Here is a 27,850-nt window from a genome sequence, read left to right on the forward strand (position 1 = left end):
GGCAAATGGCAAAGAAATTTTAAACTTTTATCAAAACAATGGATAGCCGGCTGAGGAACGCGAGTAGCCTGCCGTGCTGAGAAAACTGACTGACTAGGTACGCTACTCACGCGCCTCACCAGTGACCGATCAGTAACATTGTCAACATTGTCGAGGTCTGATTTTTGGTCCTAATCACACATTCATCACATTCTATATTTTTTGAGACATAGCCTATATCTAAACGCCTACATCTGTATTGTACGGTGGCCCTGAAGTGCAAAACACCCCCCCTAATATGAGTGCATCCCCCAAATGAAAACACTCCACTCCACCAAAATAAAATGGTTGGTACAACACTTTCGTCGCTGAATGGATGCAGTAACTAACAGGGAATAAGAAATTGATCAACAGAAGTACGAAATGCAATAGCCTGACAGAGTTACGTGCACCAGGACAGATGTTTAGCTATCGAAGAATGTAGCAAGTACTTATGCAAGTACTTATGCAAAAGTAAGGGGTACTTCGACAGCGCCATTGGGCTGCGCTTCAATACCGCCATCTAGTGTTTTTAAGTGTGAATTACAAGTGCAGTTCTCACAGTAAACCACCAGATGGCGATGGTAAAGCGCAGCCCTATGGGAACCGGTATCAGGAGTTTTGAAAAAGTAATAGGGGTGGGGAAAAAAGTACTTACTATGTGAACCTCGTCAATAAAACATCTGTGAACAAATTGTGGTTCGAAACGTTCTTGATATCTTCAAGGTTGCACATTTTATTTTAATTTTACAAGCTTGCAAGTCGTTTCTTTTTCACGAACTAGTGTTGAAAACGTCTTTCTCTGCAGTTATGGAGTTCTGGTACTGTTGTCACGCAGTTTTTAAACCATTGATGTTTAACAGTATAAAATAACTTATAGTGAAATTACATTAAAAGTCCATTCTGACAGCACATGACACATGTCCACATGACATCCACATTTTATTGAGCTTGTGTCAAATATACATTGCATAAACCAAGTGATAAAATAAACACATTTGGGGGATAAAGGGAGAGAAAAGGATTACCTGTAAAACACAACTAAGTCTATTGCTTCATGACATTTCCATGGCATCATGACAATGCACTGAGCATGTGCAAGTACAGTGAACACCGGTCAGAGGAGGTCATGGTTGGTTTGCAAATTACAAAGATAACAGTAACGTCCCTTAAAGCCTATACAGAATTCCATCAGTAGTACACAATATCTCAAAAAACAACCTGATTGCATGCGCCATTTTAGGTATATTTGTAGATTAACCAGGGTTTGGACATTGGTAATGATGATTCTATGTAGGCTTTATGGTAGCTCAAACGGTTATAATAAACACTGTTAAAACAAAGTGGTCTCATTGAGCACAAGTTGTATTTGCCCCCACCTCCCCTTTTCCTAATGTAAATGTTGATTGTGCATAACAAATGAAGTACAACTGACAAAAAAAATAAGTCTGTCCATTATCAATTGACATCAGATGCATTTGAAGGATTATTCAATATCACGAGGCCTATCAACACAAAAAATCCCACACTATGGCGAAATAACTACATTAGCAGGATTTTTTACCAAATTCCCCACCCCCCAATATATTCTAAACAAAAAAACTACCATCTCATCAATTGATCAAATAATATTTTCAGACAAGGAATTGCATGTTGTTCTCCATAGACTGCACCACTGACTAACATGTTAGCATGGCAGTTAGCATTAGTGTCAGTTGATTGATACAATCTTACAGATGAGGATATGAATTAAACATCTGAATACATATTTGTCATCATGGTTGTTCCGATATTAACTACTGTAAGTCAAAACCAATTAAGACAAGGAAAAAGGCAACAGAAAGAGGAAATCCAACTATCATAAATATGCATCACATTTGTAATTCATTTAAGTTGAGGTAAGGTCAGTTCAAAACCCAGTGTACCCTCTGAATAATCACAGCTTAATTCTATGTCCCACCTCCAATCAACCCAAAACCTTTCACGTGAATTAAACACTTCTTAATTTGGACCAGCAAGTGAGAGAGGGGTAGTTTTATAGTCACATGCTCACCATTCAGTGAGTACACATCGAGTTGGGTTTTTAAGGGTTGATTTAAGACAAACGAACCCCTGGAACATTTTTGGTTGTGTAAGATATCACCGTCAACAAAACTGTGCCATGATAAGTAATTGAAATATTGATTATCCAAGTAAAAAGGGCCACAGGTTCACCAGGCAGATATAATGTCGATGACAGAGTAGAATTAACATAAGGCAGCAGTGATTAAATGACAGTGGTGAACAAAACAACATTTGACAAGGTCTTAGAAACCAATATCATGTGGGGACGATTGTGAGGATCAGAAGACGAATGATAACCTATCAAGTGAACAGGCTTGTAATTGTTTACACTCTTCAAGCAAGTCAAACATCCACTAAATTGCATAAGAAACCTGGTACAAAGTAGAAACTGTTCAACAGCAGATAAAAAAGGGAGTTCATTTACAGTAATGACATATCTTACATTGATATATTTTCAAAATAAATTAAATTAAATATACAATTCCAGGAAGGAAATGGTGGGTAATTTACGCTGGTAGGTTTCTTACATTGGCTCGTCTTCTGCATAAACAACTACAAGGAAGTGCCTGGGGACCAACCAGATTCCTCGGCTGGCAAAAGAAGGGATGCAAAAGCCGTTTGCTGAACAGACCATTTTCCTTCTGAAGCCATTTCCTTTAACTGGACAAAAAAAGAGCTTATAGTCAATTAAATTCACCTCTGTGTACTAATGTAAATAATCATACAAACGTATGCTTTCTTACCCTGGAACTCTTTCAGTCAAACGCCATCTCCTGGCTTTTTCGTACACAGCGTGCCACTTTCCTCTTGAATTCCCCGTTGGGGTCATCCCTCCATTCTTTCTGTGGGAGCGGGGCAAGACATTACAATCATACCATAATAATCGTCCAAATATAACATACATTATAGTAAAACAATGAGCTAAGGGAATCATGTTTGTAATATGAACAAACTCGTACAGCAGCATCCACATTTGCAGGTGAGTCACTGTTTGGGTCAGCCAACATAGAGATCACACTAATCATGATGGTCTCTACAGTGTGGATGGGCAGCCAGCGTTCCTCAGGTTTCTCATAGCCAAACTTGTCCTCCCCTGGTTCGTGAAGAATTGAGATACACACGTCCCCATTTTTTGCAACTGAGGAAGAGACCATGCAATGCATAGGTTTAATTACACAAATTCCACACTACTTAAATTATATAGTATCATCCAAAACTCTAAAAATTAAGAACATTTACCATTAGGGTGCCAGAGTTCAGTGATGAACTTCATCTTGGGAGGCCGGAGAGGGTAGTCATAGGGAAAAGTCAGGTATGCTTTAAAAAAACCACCTTCACTGCAATGGAAAAAGAGAGAAAACCTTCCCATTGATAAATTGAACTTACAATTTGCCTGATGCCACATCAGGAAGAGAACTGAACAACAATGTCCACACATTTGACCAAAAAAATCAACAGATGTGAAGGTGAGACATTGCTTATAAATCAGACACAGTTAAGTCCAACACTTGCATTTTAAAAAATGATCCTGAAAACTTACAAAAGGGTGTCTTGTGGTCCGATTATGACAACCTCCCATTTATATATGTCCTCGTCATCTATTAGGCCAGCTGAGAATCCTTCCACTGGGTTTTTGTTGAGCTCTAAAATGGAAATACAATTTAACTATCTAAAAGGTACTTGTGATGACTTCATAATCATGGTATGTCCTGTACTATGTAGGGCTATGTATGTAAAAGTATGTGGCAATTTGTGTTGCTTGCTGGTGAAAAACACTAGTAGCATTTATTCAAATGTAATACTAAACCAACTATGTCAATATGTTGCTGTACATGATAATGCATAGCCTAACATTTAAAAACATTGTATGATAAGTGTCTTTATAACGGAGTCACGCAGATTTGGTTCAATAAACTAGCAGCTAACTTGTTAGTCTGGTTACAGTCATCATTGACAGATGGACACTGAGCTGATTATTCCTTTGTTCCTTAGGTATCAATCTAACAACCAGGCCTGTTGTAAATTAATTGTGCATGGTTATTAGAGAAACTAGCTAGTTAGCCTTCATGCCCATATCGAATTAGCTTGTTAACAACTACTACACAGAATCTTTAGATTGCATACTGTATCCATTACAGTGTGGCTATATTCTAGGTATCTTGCAACACAATGTTGTGCAACAGACAGCATAGATCTACTTGTGCTAGCCAGCTTATGTTACTAGCTGGCGCAAGTTAGCATTTTCTGAGACTCAAAAGCCGAATCCGAAAAAACGGTACACACGATGGGACTTGTCAAATCCCCCACACTAGTTAGTTAGCTAACACGGTTTAGCTTGGTATAATTTGTTCCACCATTTCATCACAGTTCCGTTGTGACAAAGTAACCTATATGCTATCTTGCTAACAACGTAGCCAGTCATGTTGTAAACAAACCACCCTGCTGCGCTCAAGCTAAAAACAAAGGCGGCGATTATGCGACACAATTACTGATTACTTAAAGCTCTAATTTAACAGTTAACACCCATTTCTAGATCGTGAGGGTGGTGTTATTTCTCCAAGCCATTTTAAGTAACGTAGACTAATAACTAGCACTAACTGGGCAAATTGTATTGACCGTGAACGATTCAACACAATTGTTGGATTGTTCGTCTCCGAGCTAACGTTGTCCATCTGAAGTGAATAATGAATATCTAGACTAAGAAAATGCGCACATTTACCTGCCAATTGCTTTCGAAGAAGTAATGCTGATTGTTCTGTCATGGTATGTGGGCTTTAACAAAAAATAAATGCAGTGCCACCAAACTGTGCCAGAAGAATTTAGATGAAGTCGGATTCAGTTCCTTGGAAAACTGGCAGGCTAGTGTCTACGAAACTAGTGCTGCTATACTCAGTGTTTTGGCCGGGGCAGCTACTTTCTCAGTCGTACTAGATGAGCGCAGGCGCAATTTCTAATCTCGATCAGGAAAGTACGATCATATGTTTTCGTTGTTGTTGTATCCAGATACATTATTAAAAGTTGATTCAATAAAACATACCTTTCTTCTATATACACAATACACATTTGTGTTTTCATTGTTCATGTCCCACTTACTCAAGCGCCTGCGCAAGCAGTGCAGCTGGCTCTGGGCTCGATTTTGCGGCGCCATATTTGATAGGAGCCTCACCAGTTGACGTCGCAGTACATTTGATTTGTAGCAACCAGCTAGCAAGTGAACCTGTAGTCTGACAACTGCGAATTTCAAGTTTAGCCACACATTTATTTTTAAACAAGACATACACATATTCACAATGAACGTAATAGATCATGTACGAGATATGGCCTGCGCGGGACTTCATTCGAACGTTCGAATTATGAGTAGTTTATTGCTGACAATGAGCAATAACAATCCGTATGTATCTACAGTAGCTAGCATGCTAACACCTAATGCAATAGATAAACATTGTAATGTGCCTGTGAATCCTATGTGACGTGTGTGAATAACTATACTGCAGCCTTTAGTGTTTTCGTAGCAAGCTGAACTTTCAATCGTATAATTCATTGGGAATTAATGGAATTGTATTTAAACTTATTAAACTGTATTAGCATGTATGCGTCTCGTTTCAGTGAAAATATAGTATTGAGAGATCAATAAAAGGGGGCCCAGTTGGAAGCTCAAGCCACACGCTGTTTGGAAATGACAACTGTAAATGCTCCTACAGGGAACTGTTCTCACCATCTCAGAAGTACCAGCTGTTGGTCTACCATGCAGATGCCATCTTTCATGACAAGGAATACCGTAATGCTGCCTGCAAATACAATATGGCATTGCAGCAGAAAAAGGTCCTCAGCAAAACCTCCAAAGTTCGACCATCAACCGGGGGCACAGCATCCACCTTGCAGACACAGGTGCGCCTTACTTTCTAAAACTATACACATTGCAGTCGCGCAAACAGAGCATATCGTTCTAATAAGTGTATTGTATTCTTCATTTCAGAGTTTGCCCTCAGAGATCGAAGTGAAGTATAAGATTGCAGAGTGCTACACCATCTTGAAGCTTGACAAAGATGCTATTGCAGTGCTTGATGGGATTCCATCTAGACAGAGAACTCCAAAAGTAGGCTACTGAACGTCCACCGAGTAGCCAATTCTGAGTGCAAGACTACAGTTCAGTCTTATCACCTACTTATCAAGTGAAGCATCTTTGACCAAGATATGAAATAACGATGTTCTTTGCTCATCAACCTCAGATCAACATGATGCTGGCCAACCTGTACAGGAAAGCTGGTCAGGAACGATCTGCAGTCACAAGTTACAAAGAGGTCCTTAGACAGTGTCCACTGGCTCTGGATGCGATCATTGGTATGTACCTCTAACACTTCATAATGCATCTATATATATATATCTTAACTTGAACTGTGAGGCAGTCCTTAGTTGTTACCTTCTGTCGGCTCCAGGTCTCCTCTCCCTATCAGTGAAAGGAGCTGAGGTGGCGTCCATGACGATGGACGTCATCCAGAGCATTCCCAACCTGGACTGGCTCTCTGTTTGGATCAAAGCTTACGCCTTCATACACGCAGGGGATAACCACAGAGCCATCAACACCATCTGGTGAGCATGACCAGCGCCTCGGGCCACCAGTGTCGGTGGATTGATTTTATCGAGCAGTGATTCATGATAGGTTTGGATAGAATCTGTGTGAATTCATGCCTTGTGTGTTTCATAGAGGTCGTTGTGTATTTGTCCTTTGTCTCTCTCAGCTCTCTAGAGAAGAAGTCTCTGCTACGGGACAACGTAGACCTGCTGGTCAGCCTGGCGGACGTCTACTTCAGGGCAGGCGATACCAAGAACTCTATCCTGAAGTTTGAACAAGCTCAGATGCTGGACCCTTATCTGATTAAAGGTACCTGGATGCGTTGACAAGCATTTCATGACGAGTCAGGTGGCTGAGCGGTGAGGGAATCGGGCTAGTAATCCGAAGGTTGCCAGTTCGATTCCCGGTCATGCCAACTGATGTTGTGTCCTTGGGCAAGGCACTTCACCCTACTTGCCTCGGGGGAATGTCCCTGTACTTACTGTAAGTCGCTCTGGATAAGAGCGTCTGCTAAATGACTAAATGTAAATGACAGAATTCATGGTACTTGGACAAAGTCACAGTGCAATCTCTGTTTGTCAGGCATGGATGTTTATGGCTACCTTATGGCTCGTGAGGGACACCTGGAGGATGTTGAGGTTCTGGGTGGAAGATTGTTCAACATCTCAGACCAACATGCAGAACCCTGGGTCATCTCTGGGTGAGTAAACCTGAGACTAAATGGAGAGTCTTGTATGTACCTTGTTATGCAGGTACAAGAGTTCAGTGTAATCTTTTATTTATTTTTATTTTTCAGTTGTCACAGCTTCTACAGTAAGCGGTACTCTCGGGCCCTCTACCTGGGAGCCAAGGCCATTCAGCTGAACAGCAACAGTGTTCAGGCCCTCCTCCTTAAGGGGGCAGCGCTGAGGAACATGGGCCGAGTACAGGAAGCCATCATCCACTTCAGAGAGGCCATGCGCCTGGCTCCCTGTCGGCTGGACTGCTACGAGGGCAAGTCCCCCCCTGTCACACCTGCTTCTTAGGCTCATAAGCTGTGCCTAATTCCGTTGGATCATTTTGGCATGTCATCGATTGGTTTTTGAAGGAGATGTTAATCTTGACGTTCTCCTGCTAGGTCTGATTGACTGTTACCTGGCTTCCAATGGGATTCGAGAGGCGATGGGAATGGCCAATAACATCTATAAGAACCTGGGAGCGAACGCCCAGACCCTGACCATCCTGGCCACAGTCTGCCTGGAAGACCCGGTGACCCAGGAGAAAGCCAAAACCCTGCTGGACAAGGCCCTGGCTCAGAGGCCAGACTACACCAAGGCTGTGGTGAAGAAGGCTGAGTTGTTAAGTATGTATCCAGTCATGTTCAACGTTTCAAAATTCAGTCCTTAAATACTACAGATTGCTCATGTTTTTGTTGTCTTCTTTTTAGGTCGGGAACAGAAGTACGAGGAGGGGATTGCTCTTCTGCGCAATGCCTTGGCCAATCAGAGTGACTGTGTGCTGCACAGAATGCTGGGAGATTTTCTGGTGGCGGTCAACGACTATCAGGAGGCAATGGACCAGTACAGCATAGCACTTAGGTAAAAAGCCCACTGTAATTACTGACTGTAAATGACACAATGACCCCCGATACCTTACGCGTCGTAGCTTGAACATAAAAGGTGCTAGTGTGAAACCCCAATGCCTTCTTGTCTTCAGCCTGGACCCGAATGACCAGAAGTCCATGGAAGGGATGCAGAAGATGGAGAAGGAGGAGAGTCCTGCTGATGCCACGGTGGAGCTGGACGGAGACGACATGGAGGGCAGCGGGGAGGACGGGGACTTGGAGGGCAGCGACAGCGAGGCTGCTCAGTGGGCAGACCAGGAGCAGTGGTTCGGCATGCAGTGACCCCCGCCCCTCTTCAGGGGACAGTGAGGGCCACACAGGGGGGCAGGCTGGAGCGTTATAGGTGACTACTTTTAAATGGGACATTGTTTGTCCAGTGTGGTATCGCCATGGAAATGCTGTCGAATACCATAACGGCTCGTACGTCTCCTTGATGATCTGATGGTCAGGGTCTATTGTGGATTCATTCAGCTGAATAATGTCCTGATTCTGTAAAAACTTCCATGTGGTTTGGAATGGAGTATCTTGCTACCATGTTAGCTAGTGTCATCTGGAACTCTCAGCCTTATAAAGCATTCCATCCACATCTTTTTAGTTTTGACCTTTTATATCAGTTGTCAATCCCAGTTTGCCACCATGGAAGACTGTCAAGATAAAGCGTGTGTTTACCATTACTGTTTGTTGCATTTCTTATCCGTAAGGCGAACAGTGTGGATATGAGATCACCGATCTGGTGAATTTGTTCTGATTTTCTCTAACAGATGACTCGATGCCTTTTTGTTTCTTGTGTCAATCATGGGGTCATGTCATTGACTCTGGTTCTAAATGTTACTAAAGGTTTTCAATGCAAATGTTTATATGTAGTGCATTGTACATACAATTTTGGGAATGTAAAATAAAATCATGAAGTGTACAGGTTTGTCATGGTTTTAGTGAACAGTCAGTTAATCTCCACTTACATACCAGTAACCAAATGCCCAAATCTTCAGGCACATATACAGTTACACAACCTCATCAGAAAAACAGGACATTTAATGTATAATCGCTTTATTTACCTGAAACCACAAGTTGTGATACGTAATACAATCGTCAGCTCTGAAATTACAGTACAGTTGTTTGGCAAAACCATGCCATTGAAGGACTGTCTGATTTCCTCAGGGTATGCATCACTATCGCTGCACCTCCTAACCAGACACCACAAAGTCTGCTTACAACATGTCGCACATCACAGTGCAAAGCAAAAAGTCTCGTTTGGTAATTTTTTTACACATTCAATTCAAAAAGTATTTCCTTAGGAAAAGACACAGCTTTCTGAGCTTTATTTAACATTTTCACTATTTGTAGATTCTTTAAATTTTAATTTACCAATACTATACAGAACTATTACACAAATCTGTTAAAATAAATGGCTGCTTCAGATGACATGCACCATGGAATATTATACATTACTAAACGATGAAGTCTAGGTTTCTGAGATTGCACGAGAACTGTCACCTTTTCTAGACAGACGGCTATACTAAAGCTCTTCATGCAAGACCATGGAGGGACTGAGGACATGGGATTAGTTCACTGGAGTCCAAAAACATTTTAATTAGAACCCATTCCATTTAAATTAGATATATTTTAGAATCTAAAAAAAATAAAAAATAAAAAGAATTGATGTACATATTAAATGTATGAATCATGTCTTGATTTGAGTTTTTATTTTGACATGCAAGTCTTGGAAGATGTGGAGCTTCTCGAAACACACATGCACAACACTAAAACAAAACCTTACAGTTCCTGCAAGGGGTTTAGAGGAGTGGGCGGGGCTTACACAGCCCCAGCTGCAGAGAGAGAAGAGAAAGAGACCAATCAGATGACTTACCTAAGGCATGGGTCAAAGCAAAGGCGCTATAAGTCATGGCTCATTCACTAGGCATGATGAAAGACATTTTAAAAGCTTTCCATTTCCTCCTGTCTGCCTACATAGATGTCAAAAGCCATGCCACATGCAAGCAGAAATGAGAAATGAGAAGGCACAAAGGCATTTCCACATGAAAACGCCATGCCTTGCGATTGCAACACTTATGCTGCAGTAATATCCGTAACCCTGTACTCTGTCATCCCCCAATAATATTGCCACCAATGAAAGAGCACTTCAATATATTTTTACCAGCTCACATATGTTGACTGGCACTTGGTGAAAAGGCATTTTTCTAATTAAAACTCTCTACATTATCATATCATTGTCGTTCACACAATCTATAAAACGGCCAATATCCCTATCTTAACATAACAAGGAAAGCGGCAACATATAAATGTCGTTTAAAAAAGCAAAACAAAATCTATCCATCAAAGAGTCAGACTTTGAATAGACCTGCTCGACCGCAAGGCTTGGGTGTGTTTGATGTTGCCGGGATGAGAACACACGCTAGTGGGCAGGGAGCATGCAGGGCAGGGGGGATACTCACTCTGATAAACAGGCGGAAGGCATTGGAAGAAATAGCAGTTAGGTTTAGAGGAACTCATACTGGCCTGGCATTGGAGGGCATGCTTTCCAGGTATACCTACCTACTGCAGTGTTTCTAAAAACACGGCTCGAGTCAACTAGTGTGACGGTATGGAGCATTCGGAAAACGTGAAACCCTATACATATAGATACTACTGTGCTATATACAGATTTACATACTCTTCCACCAGCCAGTCCGAGTTAGGCCTATAACATGGTCATACATCCTAACAGCAAGTCTAGACCACATCATGATCCCATCAAAGCCTCAATCTTGTGCTCAGCTGATACTATTATTATCAGCGTCTCTGTGTGTTTATATTCAAGTACAGTATGTGCACAATATACATAATCTATATAAGAATCATTGTTATTTGTAATGTACATGAAGACTAGCTAAAAAAGTAAACGTTTTAATATTGGAATAATGACAGAGTGTGTTGTGTTCAAGTAAACGTTTTAACGACAGGCTTGTCTATCAAAAATGGTGTAGAATTAGACTAAAGTAACAATTACATGTTTCTTTCCCTACTTCCCTCAGGGAACATAAAAAGGTCAACCTCAATTTCAACTTAGAAAACCTTACAAAAGGTAGATGAGAACCTACTTCTCCTTCAACAAAAGCAAAAATGGTGCTTACCTCAACACTTAATATGACATGTCTTAGAACGTGAAAAGGCTTAGTGGAAAACATGAAAAGTAATGTGGTCATATCAACAGCATTGAGGTAGCTGTGCTCGGCCTAGCGCAGAAACCAAAAGCAAACCAGATATGGAGCTTATAACAGGGGGAGGAACAACTATCAACCAAGAAGAATCCCCATGCCATCACAAAACACATGCACTTTTAGTACAGACCACTGAGTCAGTGCAAATGTTGTATGGTCATTACAGTTACACCCCTTTCTCATCCAAAGGCCATATATTAAAGGTTCACACTGAAGACAAGAGTAATACATTTGAGTCCAGTGCATGCCACTTGTAGCCTACCTGCTCTCCACAAATCCCCTCCCCAAATTACAAAAAGTTGATAAAATAGTGTTCATTCTCTGTACATATCATCTGACAGTTCCTACAATTCTATGCCTGTTCAAAAAACCGGGGGCACATAACTAAGGCTTGATATGAAAAAAGACAAATGACATAACTCAAGGTCATTAAAAAGTATGTTCATCAACAAAAAGGATGAATAAAAAAAATAAAAAAATGGAATGGTGAAAATGTCCTTGATCCAAATCAGCCAAGGGTGTTTGACATACGTGTAAATGCTGAGCTCTCACTGTTTGACCAGGCGGTTGTGGTTGTCGTTGTAGTAGTAGTAGTTGTTGTTGTTCCTGGTTAATGTGGGGTTGTTAGATGTATTAATCTCCACTCACACTGGTGCCCGGGGGGAGGGGGAGTGTGCTTGGAGTCAGTCAGGACCAGAACAACTCGGACACGTTAGTGTCGATGCTGTACAGCCACAGAACCAGGGGGAGGAAGATGGCCACAAAGGGCCAGGAGATCCCCTCTGTGCATGCGGACAGGGAGCAGCCCTTGCTGGCTGACTTCTCCAGGTGTTTACCAGGTTCCAGGTAGTTCCTGGCCACAAACTTGAGCAGCTCATCCAAAAGGATGACGGGCAGAGAGATCTTCAGCACCATCAGCCACTGCGTGAGGTTCAGAGGGGTGATCTGGAAGATGACCTGGAGGAGAGGAAGATGGAGATGGTGAGATTGGGGGGGGTGGGCGACGTGAAGATGGTGTTCTGGGGGTTGGGCGTTAAGCTGACTCACGGGCAGGGGCTCCACATAGAGGATGAGGAAGTGGAGGGACATGGAGAGGCAGATGGCCCCCAGCAGCCACACGTTGTCCCAGGGGGGCATACGCAGCAGGGACTGGTTCTCTGACAGACTGGGGCACAGAGGGGGCGGAGGGAGGAGACATTTGCCATTACAATATGACCCGACAATCCAACGACTTTCACTTTGTTCCACTGGAACTGAAACACGAACCCATCCGTGAAGGACGGAAGCTCCTCTTACCGCAGGGGGGCCCCTCACCTGTTCAGAGCGTTGCACATCTCGATGGTGACGAGCACCGACAGGGCCATGGTCATGGGGTACGGGGACTCGAACACTTGGCACTCCAGGTCCTGGAAGTCCGGGTTGTCAGGGGAGCACTGCAGGAAGTGGCTCTGGAGGGGGGGGCACACACAGGAGGGGGGGGTTCAGGGAAGGGCAGGCAGGATGGAAACGAACGACAGGTCCAGTCATCCAGGCTGTCTCACCAGCTGGTACAGGCTGATCATGGGGCCGTCTTCTGCAGCCACGAACCACCATGCCGCGGCTCCCACAGTCCCGGCTCCGACATAGCCTGAGGGCAGAGACAGGGGTCAGGGTCGAACGGGTGTTTCACACTGAGCAGTGGATCGTTTTGATCAATGAGCCATTAAAACGTTTAACAAGGCACATGGAAGACTTGGTCTGGAAACAAAACAGTGGTAACACACATCCGATGGCCAGGTATCTGAAGAAGAGCCAGCCGGAGATGAGGGGCTCCTTGGCGTTGCGGGGGGGCTTGTTCATGATGTCCAGGTCGGGGGGGTTGAAGCCTAGGGCGGTGGCGGGGAGGCCGTCCGTCACCAGGTTGACCCACAGCAGCTGGACTGGGATCAGAGCCTCGGGGAATCCCAGAGCAGCAGTCAGGAAGATACTGCCCACATAAAAACACAACATGAACAAAACAGGTTCAAATTTACAGTTGAAATGTAAAAAAAAACAAACACATTTAATAAGATTAAAATGTGACAGGTGTTCGGTCCGGTGGAGCCTCACCAGACCACCTCGCCCACGTTGGAGGAGATAAGATAGCGGATGAACTGCTTCATGTTGTTGTAGATGGCCCTGCCCTCCTCTACAGCCGCCACGATGGAGGAGAAGTTGTCGTCAGCCAGGACCATCTCAGAGGCCGACTTGGCCACGGCAGTGCCAGAGCCCATGGCAATGCCGATCTCCGCCTTCTTCAGGGCGGGGGCGTCGTTGACTCCGTCTCCAGTCTGAGAACGACCAGGAAGTTCAGATAAGAGATGGGAAAACGACACAGAGACACAACCCAGAGGTCAGACCAGACGAGCGTCTCCACGCACCATGGCCGTGATCTCGTCCATGCTCTGCAGGAACTCGACAATCTTGGACTTGTGGGAGGGCTCGACGCGGGCGAAGCAGCGGGCGTTGATGACGGCGTCGCGCTGCGCGGCGGGGGAGAGGTCGTCGAACTCGCGGCCGGTGAAGGCCATGCGCTCCACGTCGTCGTCCTCGCCCAGGATGCCGATGCGCCGGCAGATGGCCACGGCCGTGCCCTTGTTGTCCCCGGTGATCATGATGACACGGATGCCGGCCAGGCGGCACAGCTTGATGGAGGCCGCCACCTCCTGTCGGGGGGGGTCCAGCATGCCCACGCAGCCCACGAAGGTCAAGTCCGACTGGGCACAGAGAAAAGGGTCAGCATCGGGGACTTACCGCCAAAACTGGATGACCTCTTTAACCGTCAAAACTGGTTTTTTTTAAAGGTTATTCCGTTATGCAAGCAAACTAATCCGAAGACACATTAAAAGACCGCCTGGTTTACAAGGACATAGGGGAGTAGTCTAGTGCTCACCTCATAGGCTGCGAAGCGGGCTGCATCGATGAGAACCATGTCTTCCTTCTTAGGGGGGGCGTCCCTGGTGGCCAGAGCCAGGCAGCGCAGGGTGTCACGCCCAGTCCCGTAATCCCGGATCACAGACAGGATCTTGTCCTTGACCCCCGGGGTCATGGGAACCTTGTTGTTGCCCACTCGGACATGGGTACACCGGTCAATCACTCCCTCTGGGGCACCCTGTGAGGTGGGCACGTGTCGAGGGTTAATGGGGGGGAAAAAGAGTCCCAAACTCTGAATCCCAAACGCTAGGCTGTGGGCGGAACAAGAGGAGCTGGTACCTTGACAAACATTTTGCCAATAGAAGACCGGGCCTTGTTGGGGGTACAGTACACCGACATGGACTTCCTGTCTCGGGAGAACTCCAGGGTGAACTCCTTCTTCATCAGCTGCTTGATCACCTGGGAGGACGACCAGAGAAGAAGGCCTCAGAAAAGCTGCCGTTTAGAATGACGTCGTCGTTCGACTTCGGTGTGAAGGAACTTACAGAGTTGCAGGCGTTGGCCCTCTCGATGTTGGGGAGGTGCTTGACCTCAGTGTCAAACGCGTTCATCTTCTCCACCAAGCAGGTGAGGGCGGTCTCCGTGGCCTCTCCGACCTTCTCAAACACCCCTTTGGCCTAGTGACACAGACGCACACATTAGCCAACAGTTACCGTGTCCCAGTCGAGCAAGAGAGCGAACAGACAGGGCGTCTGACCTCGTTGAAGTCCAGAGAGGAGTCGTTGCACAGGGCACAGATGGTGGCGATCTCTACCAGACCATCAAACTGAGAACTCTTCACGAGATTACCATCCTGATACCTGGAGAGAAACACACAAGGAGGGGACATGAGAGGGTTTCAGACGTGTGGGTGTGTGTGTGCGAGTGTGTGGGGGGGGAATACTTACACTTCTCCTTCAGGGGCATACGTTGAGCCAGTGATGGTAAACTCCCCCAGAGAGCAGCTTTCTGCTTCAACTTTGTCAACAATGAACATCTGTTGAACAAAACAGAGGACACATTAATATCACTCAAAAAGGACAGACACACATCCACAATGATCACTTCCTTCCAACTACAGTAGATGGCAGTAGACACCACAGGAAGGGCAAAAAAACAAAACAAAAAAGACCTGATATAAAACTCCTACACACCGGTGAGGAAAGCAGACAGTGTCAACCGAGTGTCTTAACGTGTCCTCGCTTTGTGTGTTAGAGGACTGGGGCAGGAGGCATGCCCTGAGAAGTTAGTTTATCCTCCTCCCATTCCTCAACAGAGGAGGCTGACAGGGAGCCAGAACACAGAGCAGGGCCGCCTAGAGGAGGCGGCCACGAGGCGTGGGTCTTTCCCCACAGGAAGTGTCGGTCCTCACGGTGGGCAGGGCTCACACAAACACTGTCGCACGAGAGAGAGCCAGCAGAGACGTCGCAGGCAGAGACACTAGGGAGGGAGAGAGATGCTAATCACTCAAGTCCTCCTTCAGCTTGAGGCCACGCTTCTGAAAGAGAGTGTTGCTGACGTCAGCTGCATATCGAGAAACATGCATTCCATTTGGGTTATTTTTAGAGCAGCCTCTTTTTGGCTCGATGTCAAACAGGCTTATGTCCGTTGGGGGTGCTACTCACAAATTAGTCAAAGTCCAAGGAGGATTATTATATGGCAAGGCGTAGATATCAACTTGTGTGAAGTTATCACTTCCTGCAAACAATGGCCATACACATTCCAACAGTTTAAGTTCCTTTTGGCCTCTACTGATTAAATGACAGACATTTCAGTGTGACACAATGAGGCAAAGGGTGGATCTATGGGCGGAAATGGAACCAAGCCAGAAAGCCAGGGGAAGAAGTGAATTCTGAGAAACGACTGGTCACTGACAGAAGAGGGCCTCATCTAAAACATTAAACATATCTGCTAAATAGCAGCTAAATAATGCGACAGGTCCATTTCAGAAAGAGCGGATTCAGCAGTCTTAAAGACCAGACTCAGAGTCAACATGCTGAATTGATGAAGAACGTTTCCATTCACTGGTGCTGGGGTGCCACTCAGAGAGCGGCTGGAAGAACCTGATTGGAATACTTAGAAAAACTGTGACGCAAGTTCAAGTACGCAACAGCACTGCAAGTCATCAAGCAGCCAACTGTAGAGGAAGATTACAGCGGCGGTGTGCTCGCTGTGTGTCGAAGGATCTCGCCATCTTTCTCCTTCACAAGAACTATTGGAGCTGAAAGCGAGGGAGGGCAACACAGCTCTGGGAGACACCAAGAGCAGACCCAGTGTGTGTGTGTGTGTGTGTGTCCACCCACCCTGCACACAGACATCTGGTTGGTGGTGAGGGTGCCCGTCTTGTCGGAGCAGATGACCGAGGTGCAGCCCAGGGTCTCCACGGAGGGCAGGGACCTGACGATGGCGTTCTTCTTGGCCATACGGCGCGTGCCCAGGGCCAGGCAGGTGGTGATGACGGCGGGCAGGCCCTCGGGGATGGCGGCCACGGCCAGCGCCACGGCGATCTTGAAGTAGTAGACGGCGCCGCGCACCCAGGAGCCCCCGTGGACGGGGTCGTTGAAGTGGCCGATGTTGATGATCCACACGGCCACGCAGATCAGGGAGATGACCTTGGACAGCTGCTCCCCGAACTCGTCCAGCTTGGCCTGCAGTGGAGTCTTCTCCTGCTCCGTGGCCGCCATCTCGTCGCGGATCTTACCAATCTCCGTGTTGACGCCGGTGGCCACCACCACGCCGATAGCCTTTCCGGCGGCGATGTTGGTCCCCTAGGGTGACGCGGACATGAAAGAATGTGTCAAATGATTCATAAGGCCACGCCTTATTTTACGGTGTCAAGTGTACAAAAGTTGGTGTAATCAAGTAGCAAGTGCTGAAGTGAGAGGAGGAGGTGCGTACAGAGAACAGCATGTTCTTCTTGTCTTGGTTGACAGCGCGGGGGTCAGGAACGGGGTCAGTGTGCTTGATCACAGAGACAGACTCGCCTGCAATCACAATAGGGAGCAACAGGTCAAATGAGTTAAGGTGAAGTGATGTAAATCATCAACATTCCACGTAACAGAGTAGGGGGGTTACCGGTCAGGATGGACTGGTCCACCCTCAGGGTTGTAGACTTGATTGAAGAGAGACGGATGTCTGCAGGAACCTTGTCTCCAACTGGGGAAGGTAGGAGGACAAGCACACAATGAGTATTTGTAAAAAAACACAAAAGAAATTATACAATACACACTGTGCATGGAAAATATATTCATGTATATGCAACAATAGCACCAACCAATATCACTTCTAAAATACATGTCACTATTTACTGTCGGAAATTAGAGTTGATGACAGTAAAAACTGTCCGACTTGAAATACGTCCACAGGTTTGAGAGACCAGAGAGGAGCTCTCTGATTCATTCACTGCACAAACAGGGAGCATGAGTGTAAAACTGAAATGTTCTCGCTACTACCAGGGCTGCTTGCTGTGCCACGCAGAGCCCCACTAGTCCTGAGGTCCCAAGGCTGCAGGAGGAGGAGGAGGAGGGGGGGGGGGGGGGAGGGGAGGCAGAGCTGGAGATGGAAATGGAGGACTGGTGAGCCATAAAAGGCCTGTCTCAAAGGAAAAAGCCAATTTGGGCCACATCTGAATTGCGATGACCCGATTCAGCTTCCTATTAGTACATAAATGCTGGAGTGGGGGAGCAGCTCACTGTGAGGACCGGTTATCGCAGCTCGAACACGATGAACACTTTTAAATGGAGGTGGCACGTTAACACACGCTAAAGAGCTCTGAAAGAGATGTGTTGCATTGACAAGACTGAGACTGTCCAAGTCAATCTCATGGCGAAAACACAGTTTTGTCACGACACAGGACAAAATGAGCAGACATGCACATTCGATGAGAACTTAACTTTCATCCCAAAACTAATATAATTCCACACATTAAACACCAAGATTAAAAGAACTTCCAGAGGTAGAGAGGGTAGTTTTCAACATCCCGGGGACTTTACAAGCAATCAAACACCAGCTCTGGGAATAAAAATGTCTAATCTAGGTTAATGAAGATGATTATTGAAAGTGAGAGCGAAATCAAGGTTGTTCCAACATCAGGATTCCCTTTTCAGGACTGAACAGACATGTACTAATCTGAGCCCCCTCACTGCCCTGGAGGGGAGAAGAGAGGAAAATAGCATCAGCCCAACAAACGCACGCAGCCCAAAAGAGGAAAACTATTTCAATGTGTTCCCCGATGCTCTGATCAGGTTTATATGTGGATACACGATAGCAGCTGTTTACCAGTCGTCTCCACAGCACAGGAAGAGGCAGGAGGTAATACCAGTCAGCCAGCGGCTGGCAGAGAGACAGAGAGAGAGACAGACAGACAGAAAGAGAGAGAAACAGAGAGAGAGAAACAGAGACAGACAGACAGAGACAGACAGAGAGTGAGACCGACCTCTTCTGTGTACTGTGACCAATTCATCTGAGCATAAAACACACTTCAACCTAAGAGCATCTTTTAAGCCTCTGTTAAAACGATGATGTAATGTTCAGAGGCTTTTTTCAATATTTGAAGTACAGACTCCTAAGCCTCAACACAAACGAGCGGATCGCCAGACTTGGTTGGCATGGAAAATAAAGTGCTGACGTCCTGTTTTAATAGGACGTCCTGGTGTGAATGTGTCTAGCGTGTCACATTATATGAAATGTACCGACACAGGGGTTTGGACTGACAGTGGGTTTCAGCAAATACAGAGGACCAGTGACAGCTTCTCCCGGGAGACCAATGTGAAGCTAAATTGCTTCTTTCAACCGTCTAGAACCGTCTAAAGAAAACTCAACTTCAGCTTCACAACTGACCTCCAAGAGGACATTATGAAAAGGGTTTGTGTTAGCTAGGCCCCACACCAAGACACACTTAGGACCAGCGCAGCGCAGCGCAGCGCCAACTTTTAGACATGCAGAGTCACATTGAACCGTCGTTAAGGAGAACATGGCAACAGAGTGTTAAGAAATCTATATTTATAAATATATATTTCTTGAAGCCATGTGGCTAAACAGCCACATCCTGGGTGTTGCGTAACACTTCCTGTGGCAAGTCATCGTGACATTTATTTTTTAATATTGACTTCTGTAATCAAAGGGGGTCTGGAGCCAAATAAATATTGGACAAGTGATGTCGATTAATGGGCAGAGCTCTTCTGATGAGTGAAGCGAACCCTAGACAGCCTGGCTTTGTTGCTGTTTCTGCGGGACAGCGAGCCTGCCCTGAATGAAGTGTCTGTGTATATCACCTGTCCCTTTGTGTCAACATCCTACTTGGTATCAGTCCAACAGGCTCCCCAAACACGGCCACCTTTTCACCCCCCCCCCCTCCCCCCACCACGCCTGCCAACAAGTGAGAGAACCCACGGCTTGAACTGCGACAGTGGCTTCTGGAACGAGTGGCGCAGGCTCTCCAGCCTGACTCCCGGGGCCCCCCTCTGGGGCCCCCTCTGGATCAGGCCATCAACACCACTTCGACGGCGGACAGCTTCGGCTGGCAGACACAAGTGAGTGACATGCGGCGAGGCTCTGAGGGGGGCATGTGCTGATGACAGCTGAAACAAAAGGAGGTGGAATCTTGCTGACCTGAGGGGGGCTCTGGCTCAGACGCTAGGCTGACAGGTAACCCTCTCCAGGAACTTTCCGACAGCACTTGGCCAGCTGCTCTCCTTACGCACTTTGACAAAGAGACAGGGAACTGCGCTTCATTCAAATGAGCAAGATTAGCCGCGGCCAAGTCCAAGGGTGTGAGATCTATACAATTGAGGGCTGTGTCATAACCAGGTCGAGAAGCTACGACTGGATTTAATCTTCACATCCAAATTGCAGAAAGACTGCGAACACTTCCCACCTCAGCGAGGGGGAGGGGGGTGCCTGTGTTGTACACCAGACCCATACACCATGTCCTGGGCCAGGATCCGTTGCCATGGCAACAGGACGGTGCGTCACATGACGCTGAGATGAAGAACAGCCGGCCTGGCTGTTAGGAGATCTAGAACAGATGCTGTCAAGAGTTCTTCCAAGGGACCAGCTTAGAGATGGCTGCTCTAGGTAACCTCTGACCTCAGTATTCTCACCATGTACTGTACTCTCCTGACACAGTGAGCTGGAGAGTAACATCTGGTGTCTGTTAAAAATAAATAAACACGGATTTAGAATAAATAAATAAGAAACAAACAAGAAAAACATTTGGTAACACGCATTACCAAAACATGGGTATGCCTCCAATTTATATCCTCATAAACCATGGGGCCTGCAATGTGCTCCATCTCGTAAATGCCACTAATAAACATTCAAATATGAACCAAACCAAAAACGTAAAATAAAACTTTATTAATCCCATCCGGAGTGTGCAGGGTGGCTGTCCTCTTGTTTGCTGATGACAGTTGGTCACGTGTGGGTATGAATTCATGGGCCAATCCAGAGCTACAGCCAGCAGTGTAACAGACATACAGCCCTGTACTTGAGACAGGAGAAGGGTCCTTGTGTTTCTGTCAGTTTCCCCTCGTGTCCTAACATCACCTCTCTCCTTAGTGTCACCGCTCAACAAGTCTGGACAGGGTCACATGCCCTTCTAACCTCTATAGCTGGGCAGCATAGCCCGGATTCCCAGCAGTTAATGCAGAATGCCACAATGAAAAAGTTTTACCCTGAAAGCGACGGTAACGCAGAACAACCTGCCAGAGAATGACTGCACCCTCATTAACACAGTCGTGCCCCCTTTAGGGATATTGAACGCTGCAGAAAATGAAGAAGAGAGTTACATCATCCCTCAAGACAATTCTCTTCCCTCATGCAAAGACAGCTCACAATGATCTGGTTGAGGAGCTGGGCAGGGTCAACACCTGGCTGGATCCGACACTCACCAAAAGACCCCCCCCACACACACACACACACACACACACACACACACACACAGTGACAGCAGACGTTCGCCAGGCCCCAGAAAATGCCACATGCCATCCCGGGTGTCTGGAATCCCAGGCCGTGGAGGGTGCTGATGGGCAGGGTCTCTGTGTGCCGGGCATGGTGGGGGGGGGGGGGGGGGGGGGGGGGGGATCATTGTCCACAACCACTTCCCTACAAGGTCATCGCACTCTCCAAACAATAGGAGCAGCTGATAGATCCACTCTCTGTCCTATCACTATCAGACTCCCCGACCTCGCATGCTACGCAGGGGAGTAACCCCCCCACCCCCACCTCCCCCCCTCCCGGCCCATACAAGGCCATATTCCACCCTATACTCCCTCTAAACCAATCAGAGCCTTGACACACACCATTTAACAAATGACGCGCTCCCGCAGGCAAAGCTTAAACAGCTTTAGGTGTCCCGACGTCGACTATTCAGGGACAGAAGCGCATCCTTTAATTTCCCAGAAGATTCCCATGGTGAATTTAAGAGTGAGGAGAGCGGCCCCACGTTGCCATGGGGGCCACAGGCTCCCCCAGCAGCAGCAGCCTGAACCACAGAGCCGCAGACGACAACCTAGAGCAGCCACCGACAGGGAGGAACGTTCTAGAAAGGTCTGACTGGGCTGCAGATTAGCTTAGTTAGAACAGCAGAGACAGCATTCCATCCTCTACACTGCAGTCAGGGTTGAGGGAAGCGGTGGGTGGGGGGGGGAGAATAAACGACACAGGAGCAGTATAGCCTCTGGCCATGCAACAGAAGCGGTGAGAAATGCGTTACGCTCTGAACGAAAGGTTACGGTGCCGCGGGACCTGAAGCTAATCTGAAGTCAGTCAGCATCTCCGGAACGTGTCTGCGTCCCCAGGCTTTAAAAAGCAGTGGAGGCAGGGCTGAGTGTTGGGCCTGGGAGCAGGAGGCAGTGTCAGAGCCCACAGAGGTAACCTGACAGGCAGGGCGGCAGCAGGCAGGCTGGCTCCTTTAGTATTCTCCTCACGACCGAGCGAGAGAGCTGTCCTCTGCCTCAGCAGAGACGGCCTTCTGCGTCATCGGCCCCTCTTGCCCAGCGGGGGGGGGGGGGGGGGGGCTCTGGCAAAGATACTCAGCGAGGACGCTCGCGGGAATCAATATGGAAGGGCTCTGGAGGATTTAGCAGGTATGTCGGAGCGCTCCGGGTGACTCTGTCCACCTGACATCATGGGCTACGCATCCCTGTGTTTTGCTATTGGTGGTGTGTGCGGTTTGACCACGTTTCGTAACCCGTCATACAACACACACAAACACCCACTAATAACAATGGAATCATGCAGATCATGACTGCGGGTTTCGCGAAAGAACCGCTTTGCTTAAAATGATAAGTGATGAAAAGATAAGCAAATCAGGAGGTATATTAACAAACCACCCTGGCCAAACGTGTGCTACAGAATCTGCCAATCAGCGTGATCCAGCCGATCAGTGTACTCGATGCTGCCTGTGCCCTTCTCAAGGTGACTCCAGAGTGCTACTGAACACCATCCAGCGTCACCCGCTGCAACCCCTGGGGAGGGCCAAAGACACCTGCCATCTCCACTACTGTCACTGCCTACTATAAATAAGGCATTCCATAATCTAGACAGGCAATCCGAGCTAAAAATACAAGCCACAACTATGCGCTGAAAACCACTGCATCACCTCAGTGGCTTAGGGTTAAATCTAGTTTCATGATAATGCCAGCACTTCAAGGGCTACAGCATTCCTCTCAGCAGGATCCATCCCTGGTGCAGCCAGCAGTCCTGCGCTGCCAGGGGCACATTCCCTTCAAAAGATCCATCCCAGCACACCTGAGCTGCAGCAGAACTTTGCTTTTAATATATCTCTGGATGAATCCACTCCCGGGGTCGTTCTGCGGCTGTGTTTTAGGAGGGACGAACGATACGGTAGCACCTCATCCAAGGCTGTGCGTGAGGACTCGTGGGATGAGTCCGGGAGGATGTGTATACACGTGACGCGAGGGGGCCCTCCTCCTCCACCAGTGTACCGCCCTCAGAGACGGGCGGGTTAATAGGAACATCCCGAAATACACCACTTCTGTAGGGTGAGTCACCCCTGCAGTGGGACCAGGGGAGAGTGGAGTCGAAATAGAGCTGCGCTGCTGACGATACCTGGATTCATATGCCCTGTTGAGAATAGCTTTCACCTGAACCAGAGCACATTATCCAAGTAGAAAATGTTTCCCCCATTTTGCTTTGATTGTAGAGCGGTTTATGCGATATTTGGAAACACTCGCTAATACTTTCTTAAAACCTGCTCCAATTCCTCACACAGCCAGCCAGATTATTCAGATGTATGTGATCCATTTCGTTGCACAACGTGGGGCCGATATCGCCACCTTACCAGCAACCTCCACGATGTCTCCCGGCACGATGTCTTTGGCCTTGATCCTCTGGACAGTCTTCCTGTCCTGGCGGTACACCTTCCCCATCTCAGGCTCATACTCTTTAAGTGCCTCGATGGCATCCTCCGCATTACGCTCCTAGGGACAAAAAGGATTATATCATTAGTATGAAAATACATAAATTTACATTTTTATTATGAACACTGTTGCTAGTTTGAAAATGGCCTTTATACATTTCAAAACAGTTCATATATTTGCACTTAGGTCATTTCTGCTTCATAAAACAATTAACCCTGTGCCAATAGTGATTTATAACACCCATGAAAAAAAAGTTCACAGAGACTGTGCCAACATCACGTTTGTTTATTCAGTCACTATGGAGTAGAACGTTTGACTCTAAAGTCCATTCTTGGCTCACTTCTCCATTACTGGGAGCCAATCATAGTAGGAACAGCAAGCGTCACGATTTCCTGTTAGGCTGATCATTCGAGGCAACTGGGACAAACAGGTCAGAGTCTACCCCCACACTCTTATTTGCCATAATGTTGGTTCTAGGAGTAATAACATGCCAGTTAAAGTCAAATGAGTTTACACTAGGAGCATCATCACAAGTTAAATGACAAGAAACTAAAAATGAAAATGATATCCAGAAAGCTATTAATGACACCAACAATGTAACAGTTACTACTGACTAACAATCCCTGACCTGTCCATGAACAGGATCAGGGCTAAGAATGTTTAAGACTTGCCTGCGGCCATAAAGTCTCATGTAAAACAATGATTTCTTGTTGAGTGAAGACACAGTGATTCCCTTTCTGGAATGTTTAAATGGTACCAGTGAGGAAATGAAGGCTTAGTCCTGGATAAACTCATGAAGAATACATGAAAGTCAGTCTTGATATACACAGCTAACGTCAGAAACCACTTTAAATTTTATTTATTGAACTTTGCCTTAATTAATGAGACACACAAAAGACGGTCTACCAGCAGGAAGCCTTGTCACTCCTTTCAGTTGAACTTGGGTGTCATAGCAACACAAAGTTTTCAAATGTAGTCAGTGACCTAGTTTCTAGCCCTGTTTGCAGTTTTTTCATGTACTTTCTGTTAAAAGCCAGTTATATTGAGAAGAATATAAAAACACTGGTCTACACCTGATTCAAATGAATGGTCATTATAACAGGCTTCTGCATACCTAGATAACAACCCATTCATTTGAATCAGGTGTGTTGGAGCAGGGAAACATCTAAAACATGGAAGACAGGAGGTACTTGAGGACCAGGGTTGAGAACCACTGGTCTAAACAATGTCATGTCATGTGATGGATCCTGAGGTTGCTCACCTGCCAAACACCTACGATGGCGTTGGCTATGAGAATGAGTAAGATCACGAAAGGCTCCACAAAAGCTGTGATTGTTTCTTCCCCATCCTCAAACCAGGCCAAGACCTGAAGAGAAACACAGACAAACATATCAGCCATTGTTGAGATTGTACACTGGACATAAAACCAGGCCAAGACCTGAAGGGAAACACAGACAAACATATCAGCCATTGTTGAGATTGTACACTGGACATAAAATAATAAAAAACAAAAAACATTTACGTTTGTAAATCGTTCTTGCTGACAGGGGAAATAGCTCTTAGCTCAAGCCACAACATCAACATTCTGACTAATCCTACCAATGGACAGAGCTATGGTGTTCAAATAGGAGTGTAACATGAAGCTCGACCCAAATTAGTCTGATTAATAGCATATGGTTAGCAGTAAAATGTTACTTATCTTTCCATGAGCAAACAAAGCTATTAACTAATTGAACTCCCAGAATCTGAGACCGACACCCGTGTCTAATATGGATGTCACATGAAAATTTGAAACCAACCACACCACCACCAAGGTTGTAATCCCAAACCACACAACAAAACCACCCCACTGAAACCAGTGATATATTTACATGACATTTTGTTCATTTAACAGAAGTGTTTATCCAAAACGACGTACATATATTGCATAAAGAGAGTACAGTAGAAGTTCAAGGATCAGCACCATCCTTAACCTCAGTTCCCTCTCTCCCTCTCTCCCAGGAGATACAAATCATTTTATTGGAGTGAGGCTCAGTCATTTGCATAATGTCCCTCTGTACAACATAAGAGCACATTTTAAATACTGCACCTTGTCAGGGCCAGACAGAGTTATACAGCGTCCTGTATACAGTGCATTTTGCTCTACTTAAATCGTGGAGTGTCGTTTCCTGTAGGCCTATCCCGGCACCAACAGTAAGGCCACCACGTCACATAGCTTTTGTAGAACTACAGGAACGGGTGGGGGACATTAAAGAGAGGAGGTGCATCTGTCTGGACAGTACCCTCCCACCGAAGGTCCGAGCCCAAATTTGGTCTCGAGTGGTGCCCTGTTCCCTCTGTCAGCCAGCAGCCTCTCACACCTCCGTATCGGACGTCTGAGCACTGCACAGCAGATACCAGCTTCTCCAGCATCAGGGCCAGACAGACACACACATTTTCCAGGGTTCTGGAGGTTATCAAGTCCAGTTTCTGGGCCCCAACAAACGATCAACGTACCTCCTCAACTTGTAGAATCCACATCAAAACACAAAGCATCTCATTCTAGCCATGAAACTACTACTATAACAGCAGATATAGCCATTAAATACAACAGAATACTGTTGGACAGTCAGTTACGTCACGTCAAGTCTCCGAAACATATGGAGAGTCATGAACGAAGAGGAGAAGGCCATTACACAGCAACAATCCAGGAAGATCTGAATGTCTTGCTTGACACATGGTGATAGTAACTCAATACAAGCAACTGCTGTTGTCACCATTCCTCAGACAGGTCGCTAGCTTTCTCAGCTGTTTGGTCCTCTGGTCTGTGAGCGTAACCTCAGCTGAGATATGCAAACTGAAGACATTAACACTTGCTGTCCACACTTCCCATGTCACTGAGCCATACATAAACATTCCCTTTCCCCTCTTGTCCTTTCTGTAATTGACAATATCAACATCCAGGCTCATACTAGAACAGGAAGGCATTAAAAGAGTATTTGAAAACCCAATGAGTTTTCATAAATATACTTACAAAAGATATACAGGCCGCCAACAGAAGAATTCGCACAAGTAAATCTTCAAACTGTTCAACAACAAGTTCCCATAAGGACTTTCCTGTTGAAAATAAGTGAATTGTAAAATACATCATATTCAAACTTCTTGTGTCCATTAAGACAAGTCAAATCAGACATACCTTCCTCAGCAGGTAACTCTGTTTAGGGCCAATCCGATGGACATGCAGGGGAAGAAGAGAAGGACATTTGAGGAGAAAACATAAAACAGATGTCTCTTAGACATTATGACACAAAAGTAATGTAAACTAAATGACTAAATGTAAATGTAATGGTGTCCAATCCACACACCGCTGTTTCTTATAAAACACTGACGTATGCTTCTTTTGACATCAACAGGGACCAGAAAGGTCACCTTGAATACTGTCAGATGCTCAGTATTCAGGTACACGCACAAGTTTTTTCCTACATTTAATGTGGAATTGCTCAAGTGTAATCCTGAACATTACAGCGCTCACTTCTGTAAGGCTAACAGGTTACAGTAGCCTACACGCAGGCCTTCTGATAAACAGTCTACCAATGTTCAGGCGTACAACGTGTTGTTACTCCTAAACGTAAACACAATATCAAACAGGATTTAACCAAAATAGGCATATTTATTGTTTTTTTGATACTTTGTAGCAACGACTTGAAAGCACGAGGTCGTCTGTGATGACGTCAGCTAATTCCCTTGAATGAACAAGCCGGGTGATGCTGCTGACATTGACCTTATGTATTACAGGCCTGAACTTGCCAGTGATAACGCCTCAAATTATTAGAACTGTGTTTACTTACCGTTTGTGCCCCATTTCTCCCTTTGTCGTTTTACTTGGTCCAAGCCAAGCCCCGTGCTCTCGTTGACATTGAAATAGCTATAAACTTCTTCAACACTTTTTTCATGAGCGTTCTCCATGGTAGTGACGTTCAACTCCGTGTCAGATATATTTTGAGTAGGCTACGCACTCGTCTTGTTTGTTTTCTATTTCCTTTCAAAATAATAAATATTGTACCAATTTAGAGATATGCAC

The 27,850-nt window shown here is 45.9% G+C and overlaps 3 protein-coding genes across 3 annotated transcripts; 1 reads left to right on the forward strand and 2 right to left on the reverse strand.

Moving 5' to 3' along the window:
• Positions 1-932: 932 nt before the first annotated feature.
• On the reverse strand, positions 933-4,945 carry LOC136938227 (ubiquitin-conjugating enzyme E2 G1-like). Its single transcript, XM_067231515.1, has 6 exons — positions 4,802-4,945; positions 3,623-3,725; positions 3,322-3,419; positions 3,042-3,220; positions 2,826-2,924; positions 933-2,742 (listed from the first exon to the last, which is right to left on the reverse strand). The coding sequence occupies exons 1-5, from the start codon at positions 4,842-4,844 to the stop codon at positions 2,838-2,840; spliced, it is 510 nt and encodes a 169-aa protein (XP_067087616.1). The 5' UTR covers positions 4,845-4,945; the 3' UTR covers positions 933-2,742; positions 2,826-2,837.
• A 328-nt stretch (positions 4,946-5,273) lies between these two features.
• Positions 5,274-9,171, forward strand: anapc7 (anaphase promoting complex subunit 7). Its single transcript, XM_067231525.1, has 11 exons — positions 5,274-5,473; positions 5,784-5,970; positions 6,059-6,178; positions 6,312-6,423; positions 6,519-6,672; positions 6,822-6,964; positions 7,238-7,355; positions 7,452-7,648; positions 7,773-7,997; positions 8,082-8,232; positions 8,351-9,171. Exons 1-11 carry the CDS (start codon positions 5,373-5,375, stop codon positions 8,538-8,540), a joined length of 1,698 nt encoding a protein of 565 aa, XP_067087626.1. The 5' UTR covers positions 5,274-5,372; the 3' UTR covers positions 8,541-9,171.
• A 117-nt stretch (positions 9,172-9,288) lies between these two features.
• LOC136938236 (sarcoplasmic/endoplasmic reticulum calcium ATPase 2-like) lies at positions 9,289-27,750 on the reverse strand. Its single transcript, XM_067231526.1, has 20 exons — positions 27,618-27,750; positions 26,966-26,983; positions 26,804-26,886; positions 25,052-25,156; positions 23,712-23,850; positions 17,483-17,563; positions 17,306-17,391; positions 16,711-17,175; positions 15,316-15,404; positions 15,126-15,228; positions 14,914-15,045; positions 14,708-14,827; positions 14,388-14,606; positions 13,876-14,211; positions 13,565-13,785; positions 13,240-13,442; positions 13,018-13,103; positions 12,791-12,924; positions 12,524-12,641; positions 9,289-12,433 (listed from the first exon to the last, which is right to left on the reverse strand). The coding sequence occupies exons 1-20, from the start codon at positions 27,733-27,735 to the stop codon at positions 12,164-12,166; spliced, it is 3,126 nt and encodes a 1,041-aa protein (XP_067087627.1). The 5' UTR covers positions 27,736-27,750; the 3' UTR covers positions 9,289-12,163.
• Between the last annotated feature and the right edge of the window lie 100 nt (positions 27,751-27,850).

Source organism: Osmerus mordax, chromosome 28 (genome assembly GCF_038355195.1).
Source record: "Osmerus mordax isolate fOsmMor3 chromosome 28, fOsmMor3.pri, whole genome shotgun sequence".
In the NCBI taxonomy this organism is placed as follows: domain Eukaryota; kingdom Metazoa; phylum Chordata; class Actinopteri; order Osmeriformes; family Osmeridae; genus Osmerus; species Osmerus mordax.

Excerpts from the sequence above, each read along its gene's own strand:
- LOC136938227 (XM_067231515.1), bottom strand. The coding sequence starts at position 4,844 with ATGACAGAACAATCAGCATTACTTCTTCGAAAGCAATTGGCAG. Across the intron at positions 3,420-3,622 it reads GGACCACAAGACACCCTTTT|TGAAGGTGGTTTTTTTAAAG; the intron begins GTAAGTTTTCAG and ends TTTCCATTGCAG. Across the intron at positions 2,925-3,041 it reads CTGCAAATGTGGATGCTGCT|AAAGAATGGAGGGATGACCC; the intron begins GTACGAGTTTGT and ends CCGCTCCCACAG.
- anapc7 (XM_067231525.1), top strand. The coding sequence starts at position 5,373 with ATGAACGTAATAGATCATGTACGAGATATGGCCTGCGCGGGACTTCAT. Across the intron at positions 5,474-5,783 it reads ACAATGAGCAATAACAATCC|GGAACTGTTCTCACCATCTC; the intron begins GTATGTATCTAC and ends ATGCTCCTACAG. Across the intron at positions 7,356-7,451 it reads GAACCCTGGGTCATCTCTGG|TTGTCACAGCTTCTACAGTA; the intron begins GTGAGTAAACCT and ends TTTATTTTTCAG.
- LOC136938236 (XM_067231526.1), bottom strand. The coding sequence starts at position 27,735 with ATGGAGAACGCTCATGAAAAAAGTGTTGAAGAAGTTTATAGCTATTTC. Across the intron at positions 15,405-16,710 it reads ACCAGATGTCTGTGTGCAGG|ATGTTCATTGTTGACAAAGT; the intron begins GTGGGTGGACAC and ends TTTGTTCAACAG. Across the intron at positions 12,925-13,017 it reads TGATCAGCCTGTACCAGCTG|AGCCACTTCCTGCAGTGCTC; the intron begins GTGAGACAGCCT and ends CCCCCCCTCCAG.